The 14,382-nt window shown below is 40.8% G+C and overlaps 1 protein-coding gene across 1 annotated transcript; it reads left to right on the forward strand.

Annotated features, from left to right (window-relative positions):
- Nucleotides 1-2,590: 2,590 nt before the first annotated feature.
- LOC123374256 (histone-lysine N-methyltransferase SETMAR) lies at nucleotides 2,591-11,103 on the forward strand. The gene is made up of 2 exons (XM_045024019.1): nucleotides 2,591-2,741; nucleotides 7,334-11,103. The coding sequence occupies exons 1-2, from the start codon at nucleotides 2,658-2,660 to the stop codon at nucleotides 8,150-8,152; spliced, it is 903 nt and encodes a 300-aa protein (XP_044879954.1). The 5' UTR covers nucleotides 2,591-2,657; the 3' UTR covers nucleotides 8,153-11,103.
- The last annotated feature ends 3,279 nt before the right edge of the window (nucleotides 11,104-14,382 follow it).

Genomic DNA, 14,382 nt, shown 5'->3' on the forward strand with positions numbered 1-14,382 from the left:
AGAAGAGAGAACTGTAAGCAAGGCAGTAAAAACAAAAAACTCCAAGACGACAAACAGGAGGAAAAAGAGAAAAACACAATTCTGAAATTCAGAAATTGTGTTTTAAAGGGGCCACAGGCTGTAATGGGTTGCAAGCATAAATTCCAGTGTGCCTAAGCTGCAGTACCTTGTTACAGTGTAAAATATTAGCCAATGGAAATTCAGTGATGTAGTGAGAGAAAGACAGTTCGAAGCTGAACTCTATTCTGGACGCATTTAATCTTCTCATACTTCATTACCAGAAGGATATTAAATTGCAGAGCATGCACAGAACAGCCACAAAAATTATTAAGGAGCTGGAAGCGATTATTTGTAAGGAAAAAATTAAAAAGCTATGTATGTACATATAAAAGCAAACCAAAATATAGATATATCCAGTAGCCCATTTTAGAAACATGATGACTTGTTGATAAAATAATTCTGTAACTGCACCAGGAGCCTTGGCTCATCAATGCATAGTTCAGACTCCGTTCTTCACTTCAACTCGATTCTGTGCTTTCTGTCAACAACTGTTTTACAGTAGTTAAAATGCACTTCTGTCAGCCTCTCACCCACTCTGGACAACTTAAGACTTCAGCCCAGGGTATGGGACAGCATAACATGAGTATGTGGGGTAAGGAGGAGGAAGAGAGAACAGAGAGTTTTCCATGCTCCTGTGCTAATTGTTAACACCCTCTCCCCCATAGCTACAAGCAAATCTGTTTCTTGCGGAAAAGAATAATGACTCACCACTTTTGTTATTTAAACAAATGGAAAAAACTCCATCTGTTGCTGGGTGTTAGCAGCCAAATTGTATTTGTCTTAACCCAAAAGTCCATTTGATAATAATAAAAGTCCTGGAACTATATCAGTGATCACTCTACAATCAAACTTCCAGCTTGGGAATCTGATCCACCTCTCCAGGATGGAAGGTGTGGAAAAGGTGGATAAATGAATCCAAAAAGGGTGAGAGTTGGCAACATTCTGAAGAGAGGGAAGCTGGAGCTGAAAAGCATCTTAAAAGAGATCTGCTGCAAATACTTAAACTGTTGCCATTATCATCTCTTCAAAATATGGAGATATGGTAGTACAGATTTATTTCCCTAACATTCATGTCAGAATTGGGTGATTTAGAGATCACAGACGTGTTCGTAACTCTGGGTTTCTATAATCCATTGAAACCAAATAACGGTAATAGAAAAATTAGCAATAAAAACAAAGAATTTTTTACTAGCTGTTGTTTGTTTTGTTACAGATTTCTATCAAAACATTTTTTGACAGAACATGGCTTTTTCAACAAAAAGGAAAGTTTTGTGAAAACATTCAGGTTTTTGTTGAAAAACTTGAAATCCTAAAAAATGGTAACCCAGCCACCCAATATTTTAACTTTAAACCAACAACGTAAATGGAAAACCAAACCTTTTCCACAGAAAATTTTGAATTAAAAAATGAAAATAAAACAAAAATCTGTGAAAAATTGTGGTAGAAAAAAATCATTTCCCAACTAGCTCTAGGAAAAACCCATTTAATAGTCTGTGGAATTTCCAACAGATTCTACTTTATAAAACCAAAGAAGTAATAAGCAGTAGTGCCTATACAAGGTAGTGTCTTGTTGGCTCTTTGGACTCAGCCCTGCAGTTGAAGCAGCTGCAGGTGCAGTCATCGCCAATGTGGAAGGAGTTGCAAGAGCAAGGCCTGCCTTTATCTGCACAACTAGATGCACCAATGTCAAGGTGCAACAGTACAGGACAGCTGCCCTCTCAAAGTGCTCCAACCTTGGCCTGAGCGCATGGAGGGATAATTCTGGTTCCATGGCCAGTCACAGCTCCTCTGCCGAGTGTGCCATCTATAGCAATTTGCTCTTCGAGATCAAGTGGTGCATCACCCCATCCCAGTGCTTAGGTCCCCATGACATGGCACAATAGGGCACTGTGTGGATGTAACGGTATGTGGCCTCTCTCATCTGAACTCGAGATGCTTTACAAAAACATTCATTTCACAAAGCCTCACAGGGCCTAGGAGAGGGAGGGGACATAACAAAAATAATAGTACTATGTAGGGAAGCAACAGCACCCTGTCAGATTGTGCTGGGGCAACACCCACAATGTCATCACCTGTGTGTGAGAGAGTCTGTGTCTGTCTGACATGCACAGTGTTATTGTGTGTGTGTGAAAGTCTGTCTGACATGCACAATGTCATTGTGTGTGTGACAGAGTCTGTCTGTCTGACACACACGTCATTTGTGTGAAAGAGGCTGTGTCTGTCCAACACACACAATGTCATTGTGTGAGAGAGAGTGTGTCTGACTGACACACACAACGTCATTGTGTGGGTGTGTCTCTGTCACACACACCGTGTCTGAGAGAATGCCTGTCTCTCACACACAATGCCATCATCTGTGTGTAGGTGTTTGTGTCTCACACGCACACAAAAATCTCTTCCTGTGTGTGCCAGATGGAAAGTCCCTCTCCCAGGGTCTGTTCCCCACCTGTGGTCCCTTTAAGCGAACGCACACTTCCGGGTCTCCGCCTGTGATGTCATTCATCTCGGCCAATCACACAAGGACATGTCGCTTGGGAGCCAATCCGAGGGGAGGGAAGTGGGGTTTGTTGCCATGGCGACAGCAGCCGGGCCTAGGCATGGCGGCGCGGGACCTGAGCCGGGGGCTGGAGAGCCTACCCGTGTCGGTGTGGCCGCCGTGCGAGGAACCCCCGGCCTTCCAGGTAGGCGGCGGCCGCGGCCCGACACCGAGCAGGAGCTGGGCCGCGCGGGTCCAGAGCATCCCGGGGAGCCGAGCGCGCCGGAAGCGCTGCTGCCGGTGCCGAGGCGGCCCGGCGAGCTGGTGCCTGCAGGCCCGCCGGGCGGGGCGCCCCGAGCCCAGCCCTCCGGGTGCAGCGGGAGGATGGACCCGTGGCTGGGATGAGCAGGGCCCTGCTGGTCTCGCCCCACGCTGTCCAGTCTGAATTCACAGCAACGAGCTCGGGGCTCGGCGAGCCTTGCCCGAGTGTTACACCGCGTGGGGCTGGAGTAATTGGCGATCAGCCTTGGGACCGTGTGGGCTGCTGTGTCTTGTTCCAGCCCCCTCCTGCAGTATGTGCCGCATTGCATTAGCGGGCACTGTGGTCTTAGCCAAGAGCCCTCTCCTCGCAGGACACTTCAGCTGGGGAACACACACACACTCACTCTCTCTCTCAACAGATGCGTTCCCTGGCTGGGGTGAGGGAAAGACACGCTTAACTGTGTGTAAAACGGTGCTTGTACAAACAGGGACCATTTCCACGTTCCATAAATCTTTAATAGGTGCAAAGGAAGTTCTGATTGTTTGCCCCAGTCCTGAAACTTTATACCCAGATTGGCGTTGGCATCCTCAGGAGGGATGTGGTTAGCAGTAGTAGGGAACTGGTTGCATGTAGTTGTAGGATAGGGGCCCTGAACGGGTAAACATTCTAACGTGTCCCTTCTGAAACAAATCAGGGCTTAGAAAATCCTCACTTGTATCTAGAGATACAGGATGGGTGAGGTGATATTATTTATTGGACAACTTCAGGAAGTTTGCGTTCAAGAAGTTGTCCAATAAAAGATATTACCCCACCCACCTTGTGTTTGTAATATCCTGGGACCAGCCAGGCTCCAACATCTTATATCTAGGAATAGAATGGTTTGATTTCCAGTAACCTGCAAAAATAAAACCCCACCAACCCCCTTGGCTCTTCCACTAATGTTAAAAAAAGATTTTTAAAAAATATTTTAAAATAGATAGAATAAAGCAGTACGTGTATTTTAAAATTTCCTCTATTTGAATGCCCTGCTTATGTGTTTTTACCAATTTACATTATTTTGCTTTTCAGCAGACACTTGGCCATTAAAAATAAAAAAAAGTGATTTACATCCTGTACCTGCAAGACTCAGTAAATAAGCAAATAGTTGACACAAACATTACTTTTAAAAAAGTAATGTTAGCAGAAAAAAGATGTACTATCTCTTTATAGATTAATGGGGAATCAAAGCACTAATTTCAGCTGGTCTCAGGTTAAAAATGACATTTTGCACAATTTTTTAAAAGGAAACATCCTAGATCTTAATGGAAAAGCTCTTCTCTCTAAAATGTTTTCAGTTGTACTACTTCCTTTTTCCTTGCTGATGGTTTTTACAGATTTTAATCTTAAAGCCATATCTCACCTGCTGGTCTCCAGAAATAAAATATATTGCCATTGGTTAATTTATAGCCCAACCATTAAAACAAGTGCATTGCTAGCAGGGATTATAGTTACTTCTTCAGTAAAACAGAATCAAAGAAAGAACTTGACAGGCACTTTAGAGTGCCACAGTGTGTGAGGTGGTTAATGTTTCAAAACTTTCATACATTTTATTGTGTTAACTGTCACTTTTCATCCTAACTAACTCCAACTCCTAATGTATCCAATCTCTTTTCTAAACTATTTATAGAGACTTACAAACAAATCCCCAGAGTTGTATGGCTAGTTAGGTTTTGATTAAATGTTGGATTCATAGGAAAACAGAATTTAAGAACCCTAACGAAAATGGAGCTGTGTATTGGACTAAACATTACATTCATGTTAAATGATGTGGGCTTGTGAAATTTTAGGAAAATAGAGAAACTTCTAGTTAGTGAATAAGGGAGTATCAAAGATAAGTGAATGTTAGAAAGATTCAGAACTTGCTCTAATTTAAATACAAGTGGCTGAGCAAGTTGCTAATTGAGGAAAAATAAACCTCTGAATGAACTGGTATGCTCCTGAGCATCCAGAATTTAACATAACAGGCCCACTGTAACATTTTAATCACAGTATGTATTTTAGGTTTCTGGATAATATGTTCCCCTTCCCTCCTTCAAATGGAACATTATAAAGAAAACAAACATGCCTCTGGAGTATCTTGTTCTAAGTATCTATATTTTGACTCCAGAATTTAGCAAAATTTCAACCACCTTCGTTCATCATATGAATATTCACTCTCCTGGGCCTGCCAGGGATATTTGTGTAATTTTGAAAGCATGAATTCCAGCTTTGTGTTGTCTGAACTAAACCAAATCCCTTCCTTCAGTGGTAACCAGGTTGAAATGCAATCACCAACTCATTTTTGTCCTCTGCGGATGCATCAGTATACAGTTCTGAACACTTAGATACCTGCCTCTGCAACAGACTTTCCTCTTGTGACAATTAAATCACTAGGACCAGGTCTCAATGTAACAAGATATCTACCATCTCAAAATGTAAAGCTTTTTGGATGATGAGTATTAAAAATAAAAATGGCTAGAAATTATTTTCAAAGTCAAACACAGTTCTCACAGAAGAGCTTTTGAATTGGCCTAAAAGGTATCTGTTTGATAAAATAGTAATGCTCTGTTTAAATAATTTACTCAATCTCACAATGATTTATATATGTAGATTAACTAGGAAATTAACATCACCATCTGCTTGTTTCTGTCTATTATGTAAATAAATAGCATATTGCATGCTTTTTCTATTTTAAAGGATTCTTTTGTTGCTCAAAATAATTAACTCATGTCTGGTCACTCTAGATAAAATTAGATGCATTAGTTTTGTGGGGGCTGGTGAGAATTTCTCTCTAGTTTATCCAGTGGGCTGTTTTATGAATTAAATAATTAATGTAGCACTCTGCATATTCTCCTTAAATCCATGTGGACTAGGATTTGCATTTTAAAAACTGCTTTCAAAAGAGTTCATCTACATAATTAGCAAATAAGAATTAGAATGAAAACATATAAAGCTGTTTTTAATTGCCCACCCCCCGCCTCTCCTAGCTAGTTCACCTAGACACTAATCTTCAAGTTTTTTTTAAAAAGTAATTGTTTCCAGATTTTGGCATATATCCAGGAAGAGATTTTTCTGGATCCATTTAGAAGTCTGCATTATAATTGTCTCCCTGTGGGCAGTCTTATCTGAAAAGTAGGGCCCTACCAAATTCCCAGCCATGAAAAATGCGACACGGACTGTGAAATCTGGTCTTTAGTGTGCTTTTCTATACAGATTTCACAGGGGAGACGAGCGTTTCTCAAATTGGAGATCCTGACCTAAAATGGAATTGCAGGGGGGTCACAAGGGTATTGGGGGGGTGTCACAGTACTGCTACCCTTCCTTCTGAGCTGCCTTCCGAGATGTGTGGCTGGAGAGTGGCGGCTGCTGACTGAGAGCCCAGTTCTGCAGGCAGCAGTGCAGAAGTAAGGGTGGCAATACTATACCATGCCATCCTTACTTCTGTGCTGCTGCTGAAAGTGGCTTTGCCTTCATAGCTGGGCTCCTGGCCAGCAGCCATCGCTCTCCAGCTGCTTTGAAGGCAGAGCTGCCACCAGCAGTAGTGCAGAAATAAGGGCAGCAGTACTGCAAACCTCCCTACAATAACAATGTGACCCCCTTTACAACTCCTTTATGGGTCAAGACTCCTAAAAATATAACACCATGAAATTTCCGATTTAAATAGCTGTAATCATGAAATTTACAATTTTTCAAATCCTATGACCGTGAAATTGACCAATGTGGACTGTGAATTTGGCAGGGCCCTACTGATAGGCCAAGAAATGAAAGATGATGGAGACTGAACTGCCTTCTTATTCTGAGAGGACTGGGTTCTCTTGGGCCAGGGTTGAGATACAGTGGTGGGGCAATGTAAGGGAAGCCAGCGTTGTCACTGCATCTGTTCCATGATCAAGGACTTACAGCTCCAGCACTGTTAATTACGTCTTTCATGTCATGTTCACTTTTTTAATAAGACACATAAAAATACAGTAACCGGTAATGCTATTGTTAGGAACTGCACAGATGCAGCTGAGTCCTGAAACTAAACTACAACACATTTCTGCTTTCACAGCAGACTCGTCACAGTCAGCATTGATAAAGAATGTTTGGTTTCTAACTTTAAATTGGCAAAACTTTGAAACAATTCCCCTCTGTAAAGATGAAATATGAAAAGATTCTAGGAGCTATTAATTTGCATACCAGATGCTTGAAGAAAAGTGGTCATTTGAAAAGCAGTTATCACTGTTATGCACCTGGGAGATGTTAAACAAAAAAATACGGTGTATTAATTTTTTTTCCAGTCTTTATGGGACACAGATCTCAAGAATGTTATATTGTAGTGACCTGATTAGTATGTGCTTTTTGGGGGGCCAGGTTTTCAAAAGTGTCCACTATCCATTAGTCTCACTGGAAGCTCCTGGAGGTTGAGTTCTTTTGAAAATCTGGCCCCTTTACTTTAATAAGAAAAGTTGTGCTTGTCTCTGTGAAGGGGAGTATAGTTATCAAAATGATTTTAATTTGTCATCATCTCTTTGCAGTATAGCCCAGAGCACGTGGCAGGAGCAGGAGAAGACACTGATCCTTCTGAAATCACTTTTCCAGGATGTAATTGTCTTACTGCTTCCTGCGTGGCCAATACTTGTTCATGTCTTCGCCATGGTGAAAACTATAACAGTTCATGCATCAAATACATAGGAAGTGAAGTGGACTATACTAGGCCTATTTTTGAATGCAATGCCATGTGCCGTTGTGGTGAGTTCTGTCAAAACAGGGTTATTCAGAGGGGTTTACAATTCAGACTTGAGGTGTTCAAGACTGTTAAGAAGGGTTGGGGTCTCCGCACACTGGAGTTCATACCTAAAGGAAGATTTGTGTGTGAATATGCTGGTGAAGTTCTCTGCTTCCGTGAGGCATGTAGAAGAATACAGGCACAGACACCAGAGGATTCAAACTATATTATAGCTGTGAGGGAACACGTGTATGATGGACAGATAATAGAGACATTTGTTGATCCTATGAATATAGGAAATGTAGGCAGGTTCCTGAACCATTCTTGTGAGCCAAATTTATTTATGGTTCCTGTCCGAATTGACTCTCTGGTGCCCAAACTGGCACTTTTTGCTGCTGCTGCTATCTCTGCTGGAGAAGAACTTTCATATGATTATTCTGGAAGATTTCTTAACGTACCGCTAATCAAAAGAGAGCAGGAAATGTTGGAGGACGATGATGTAATGAAAAAACCCTGTTACTGTGGTGCTAAATCATGTGTTGGTTTTTTACCGTATGATAGCTCTCTGTGCTATACACCGGGCAAACAAACTTTTAGCAAAGTTTCTCAAGGAAACAGCTGTGCATAGGGATTCAAAAAGATTGACAGCACTGAATATAGCATCTATTGTCAGCTGTGCCTAGACAAAAATGGAATGAGATTCCTTTGCCACACCACCCAAAAAAATAACCACAGCTCCCCCTCCCCACATATACACACACCAACAGCTACAGCAAGGGTAGAAGTGTAACGGCAAGATGTGGGAGGGGGAAATGGGAAATGCCACTCCACTTAGCTTCAAGTGAAAGGTTAAATGACTAATCAGGACTACAGGCAAAGTGTAGGAAGTAATTGTTATGTACACTATAATCTTAGGCAGTTAGAGGCATTTAGCCTTCATCTGTACATTTCCCAGTATGCCCAGGACACAGTGAACCCATAACCTTACATCTCAGTAAGGGTTAATACTCAACACATAGGTGAAGGAGAAGTCAAAGCAGAGGCACTGATGGTGCAAAATAAACAGAAGCTAAGGCAGGTGTAAAGTGCTGCAGATGAGTATGTTAGATAGCATATGCAAAAGGGAAAAATGCTGTTTTTAAGAGAGGAGATTGCAATCTGGCTTACTGCTCTGACTGTTAGAGCCAGCCTTGGACAAAAACCAAGACAGAGTTCCTGACAATATCCTCAAATAACACGCTGAACAATCTCCTGTACTCTCAACTTGATTCCAGGTTGATGATGCAAGAGATAGCTAAACGGGTGACCTGCTGCCACAGCTGACCTTTTCCTGTTAAAACAAGAAAGCTTATGATAAATTGCCACAGCTGAAGGTTTTGATATAAAGCCTGTTTTAATGGACAGTGAGGTACATAGAAACAGATTAAATTAGAATGGTAGGTGCAGAAAAGGGGGAATTTGGGGAGATGGATTTTTTTCCTTATCTAACTCACTTGAGAACTAAAGCTTGAAAAAAAATCAAGGTGACAGGTGCAAATTAACAGTGGCATTTACAAAGGTGGCACCCGTTTTTGTTTTTTTAAACTGTGTGCCCTTAAAAGCTCTTTCAAACTAAAACTATTTAAAACATGAATTGCCTTGCCTGGTCTGGAGCCTGTTTGAAAATTAGGAGTCACTTATAGCTACAGCTAAGCCCCTCCTATTTCATGACCAACTTTTACAGAAAAACATTAAGTAAAATGCATTCCCTCCTCCCCATCTTTTGCCAGCTCTTCCTACTCACCCCTCTTGACTGTAACTGGCTAGGAAGATAATTCTGTTCCATGAACACTTGCTGTTGCATTTTCTCCTCTGTTCCCTGAAATGGACTCTGTAGCCCAGGCCTTCTCTGTGATCATTCAAATTTTTTTTTCTGAACTGGCTCCATCTCAAGGCATAGGCTCGGTTAGCCACAAGAGGGCACCAATGTAGATGTATAGTCATTCCTTCGAAATAGCATGCATCACCTCAGTGATGCTTCCAACTCATGTTGGCAAAATAATGGAGGGAGTGGGCAGAAAATCCAAATTCCACTCTGTGGAGGAGCACAATACACTACCTGTGTGTCTGGCAAAACAGACGGAAGTGGTAGGTGCTAATATACAACACCTTTACGAACAAGCATCTGTTTCTGCACTGTTCAACAGATGGTAGAGAGAAGACGGGGTTTTGTTTTGTGTAATATTAGTCTTTTCAAGCATTTTTTATGCAGTCAGATGTTTTATTGTTAGCCTCTTTTTTCCTCTCAAACCAAATTGGTTTCTACTTCTGGTTACAGGGAACAGGGAAGCAGAGTTTTGCCATTGCAGATAGGAGGGATAGTGGTGCTTAAAAGATAAATAAAGTAATCACTACACTTTACAACTAAAAAATACAAAATGTTTAGCAGTACGAGTTAAGAAAGTTGCTAGTTTTAGGCCAGTTGTTGTGAACAAGTGACTGTCACAAAACTATCCACTAGCGCTGTTACTGATTTTCATTAGTCCATAACCATCTGATGGTGTCAGAGTACCTCCTCCCTTTCACCCTTAAAAATGATTGCGTCTGCTAGCAGTGTATGGTGGAGGTCTACATAAGAGAAACTTCCTATTTGTTGCTGAACTGAATAAGCAAAGGGCTGCAAGGGTGGCAACCAACTCACCTATCTCCCTTAAGAGATGAAATGCAGAATCACTTAGCACTTCATTTTTCTTTGGGGGCAGAGGGAATCTTATTGTAAGCAAGCAGGATATTTCAATTGAATTTCTATCATATCTATTTCTTTAATTTTGAGATTAATATTTTTATGCATGAGGCATCTGCACAAAACCACCCTTTCCCCTACCTAAAACTGATCTTAACTGGACATTCCAGATAAAAGGGTTGAAAATGTAGAACATGGAAGATGTTTTAGAGCCCAGGAAAAGACCATACTTTGTTCTTCTCGGCAGTTAGGCCCCAATCAGGGCAGAGCTACTCACAGACCCTAGTTTAGAAAAGGAAAAGGGTCTCTTGCTCCTTTCCTGTAATTCCATACAGTCTTTGGCTGTAGCATGCTTTAAATACAGTCTGTTTCAGTTGGGCTAGTTTAAAGATTTAGTGTTCCCCTACACTATCTTCTACCCCCGTTTCCAGTGTCTCCCCCCTAAGATTTACTACTGGGAAACAGACACTGCCTTGGCAGTAAAATTTGAAAGGCAAGTAGATTCATCTATGCACTGCTTAGTTCTGGCTGCTGGACTAGCTTACTGTTAATGTTTTGTTGTGCTGTTGAGTGGTGAGGTGGTACAACATATATTAATCAAAGTCAATTTTTGAGACCAGGATGGATAGATCAGTTGCCAGTGGATCAAATTTAATTATACTGTTTAAAAAAAATCTAAACCTGCATTTTACAACACAGAAAGATCCATTCTGTCATAAAAGTTATTTCAATGTATGCTTTCTGTAATACAGTATGTACTCTGTGGCTCACTTACTGTATTGTTCAACTTACTGAGTAGCTCATGTTATAATGCACTGTACAGTGTGTTTATTAAATATACAAAGTGTTCAAAACTTACATATCTGTCCACTAACTTTGTAAACAAATCTGCTTTATTCAGGTACTTTGGAATAATCGCCAGTAAAGTATTGCAATGGTGGAGCACCTTCAGCAAGGTGGCTACTGTTTACCACAGTGACTCGGAAGCAATATTGCACATTCACATTTTGATTTTCAGCAGTAAGAGGATGGCGTGAATGGTTCCACACCACACAAACATTTCAAGTAGGATAAGGAATACAATTCTGTGGAACTAGTTCCAGTTCCACATGCTGCTGCTTTTCTAACTGGAAAAGATGGTCAGTGACAACACCCTTCACAATCTGTTCCTGTAAGTCCTGGACATTTGAGACACAACCAGTCGGGGCCACTTCTGCCAAACACTTAAGGAAAGAACACTAAGGGTAGATGTTATTAAAAGGTAGTTCTGGGTCTGTTGAATTATTTGTTTTTATGTCTCCTGCTGCTGAGTGAGACACTATTGTACTTTTAAGTTTGTAAGATGTATTTCCAATCATACAACTTGTCCTGCTGGAGCAGTCAGCACCTAAACAGTTACTTTAAATACACATTCTAATTTGCTACCCTTGTTTTTCTGAAGGGTTTTGGCCAGATAGCACCTCCAGTGACAAAATGCACCTTCACTGTTTTCCAGCTGTTAGTTTGCAAAAGGAGTATCTCATCCACCCATCTTGGAAAGGGAAGAGCTTTGGTTTTGCTCACTGTTACGGAGATGCTAGTCTTTCCCTACTTTCCCATTTTGACAACCCACATCCTCCCTAAAGGCCAATCAAGCCACCTACAATTTCACTTCTGTCAAAAAAAGACAATTAGATCTTGTGCTAGGATCACATTTTTATGCAAAGTTTGGAGTAATGCACAGAAGACATCCAAGAGGAGGTAGGATTAAAAAAAATCCGAATGCCTAAGGCCAAAAGATCCTATTGGTAGTACATTGTTTCAACTTTTTAAACAATGTTAAAAATAAAGTCCCAAAATCATAAGTTTTATCAGTGTAGCTGTAAGTGACATGAATGTATCTTCTATCCTCAACTATGAGTTGAGTGAACGTATTTTTGCATTTCTAAAGTGCCTTTCAGCCAAGGATACCCAAGCGTAAGGCTTCAAGTGTTGCCAAAGGGCACCCTATTGCCATAAGTCAGACCCCAAACAGAAGAAACACTGCACAAATGAGAAACAATGTGATCATTTTCCCCATTCACTAGCACTACTGGCTCTCTTGCCAGCTGCATACAAGACAATGAAACAAAATGTACAAGGGTGTTGCTATAGTTCCCAGAAAGTCAGCATGTGTTTGTTGTGTGTGTGTGGCAAGGGGTGTTTTGTTTTTGCACATTGCTGTCTTACTTGGCAGGACAGGTTTGGGAAAATCATGTACCACAACGGAAAGACCAAGGAGCTGTCTAATCTTATCATAACTGCAACCACTGCCTGTTTCAGAGCACTAGTTCAGTAAATGTGATATAGCAGACAGAGGAAGTGTCCTTTCATTTTATTTGTTACATGTCTCCATTGTTTTTCCTTATCAGAATTAGATCCCGTTACTTTAGTTAATAATCCTTTTCTGGGAGGGGACCACTTCCCAATTAAAAAAAAAAAAGCCTTTGTAAGCATAGTAGAGCTTTTCTGTTTTGTGGGGAACTGGGTGTACACAGACAGCCAACAGTCGAGTAATATGAACTAATCACTCTAGTTCATCTTCCATACAGTTGACGATTGATGTATAAAGCTGCAGTTATGGAAAATACGTAGACAGCCAATCTGATCAAGGAGAGATTTCTGTAATCTTGGCTATCAGATATATTACTTGCTAAATAAGATGGAATTAATGGGGACATGGATGCTTTAAAACAGAAGGCATTTGGTTTTGAGTTTTCCCCACCTTCAAGAAGAAAGATGTAGATAAGGCGTTGATGTAATTCATGAACGTATTAAGCAGTAAACTACACTCTGTGCATGCTCAATTAGCCCTTGGTGTGTTTCGTCTCCACAATTTGACAGCCTATATTCATAACATTTGTGCATAGTGTACATACTACAAGCTGCCTATCTTAGGACAGATACATTAACTTCCATAAACCATCAGTGATGCTTTATTTTTCTTATGATGAGGACTTTGTTTCTGGAACTGAATCATTACTTGATGCTGATGAGGGGCCAAGGGAATTTGATTGCTCTTTGCTGGACTGTCTTCACACACATTTCACTGCTGGATTTTCGTCTTAGTCTCACCCTGTTCTATATCTCCCAACTTTGGTTGTGGGTTTTACATGTGATCAGAATTACAACTGAAGCTAGAGACAGCTTGGAGATCATATCCAATGATTCACTTTTGTCATTTTTATAGACATGTTAACCCTAAAAGCTCTGGTCTTAGATTTTGAGCTTATGGTTTTGCTCATGACTGGCACTCTGGTAACAGTGATTAATACCTTAATCTCTTAGTTGAATAAGGTTTGGATTTCTCTTAGGAAAAATCTACATCTTGAGAAGTTCCACAGATCCTGTATCCTCATCTGTAATATGGTTTCATCTAAATATTAAAAATACCACAGCACTTAAGACTTCAAGTGCTACTTTTTGGTGCAGGTATCAGAGGGGTAGCCGTGTTAGTCTGGTTCTGTAGAAGCAGCAAAGAATCCTGTGGCACCTTATAGACTAACAGACGTTTTGCAGCATGAGCTTTCGTGGGTGAATACCCACTTCTTCAGATGCATCTGAAGAAGTGGGTATTCACCCACGAAAGCTCATGCTGCAAAACGTCTGTTAGTCTATAAGGTGCCACAGGATTCTTTGCTGCTTTTTGGTGCAGAGAAGTCTCTCTTTTTCTCCTAAAATGGCATCAAGCCTATCACTTTGTAGCTGCTATATTTGAACATCCAGATTAAAAGAAGGTCCAATCTACCTCCTATTCCTCACTGTAAACAATTACTGTAATATTCTCGTAGCACTGTATTTTCCATCCCTTAAGATTAGATGGGCTTTCAAGATCAATTGCACTGCTTCCAATTATTCTCTTGTGAATATATTTGGCAAGGCTTTAAGAACTTGGGAAAGCATACATTCAAAATGCATTACCGCCATATCAAATCTGCATTATTGGCACTGAACCAGAGGACATGGCTGAGTCTTGTACCTGCATGTGATTGTATTTCTATTTTCTTTTAGTCCTGGCCAGTTGTTCTTTGTTTCTGGTAAGAGTGACCCAGAGATTCAAGATATATACACAGTAACTCCTCACTTAAAGTCAGCCTGGTTAATGCTGTTTCATTGTT

This window comes from Mauremys mutica, chromosome 7 (assembly GCF_020497125.1).
Source record: "Mauremys mutica isolate MM-2020 ecotype Southern chromosome 7, ASM2049712v1, whole genome shotgun sequence".
NCBI classification, from domain to species: Eukaryota; Metazoa; Chordata; order Testudines; family Geoemydidae; genus Mauremys; species Mauremys mutica.

What these genes read in the sequence shown, in the direction of transcription:
- LOC123374256 (XM_045024019.1), top strand. Translation starts at nt 2,658, where the DNA reads ATGGCGGCGCGGGACCTGAGCCGGGGGCTGGAGAGCCTACCCGTGTCG. An exon ending in AGGAACCCCCGGCCTTCCAG is followed by an intron (nt 2,742 to 7,333) that starts GTAGGCGGCGGC and finishes ATCTCTTTGCAG; the next exon opens with TATAGCCCAGAGCACGTGGC.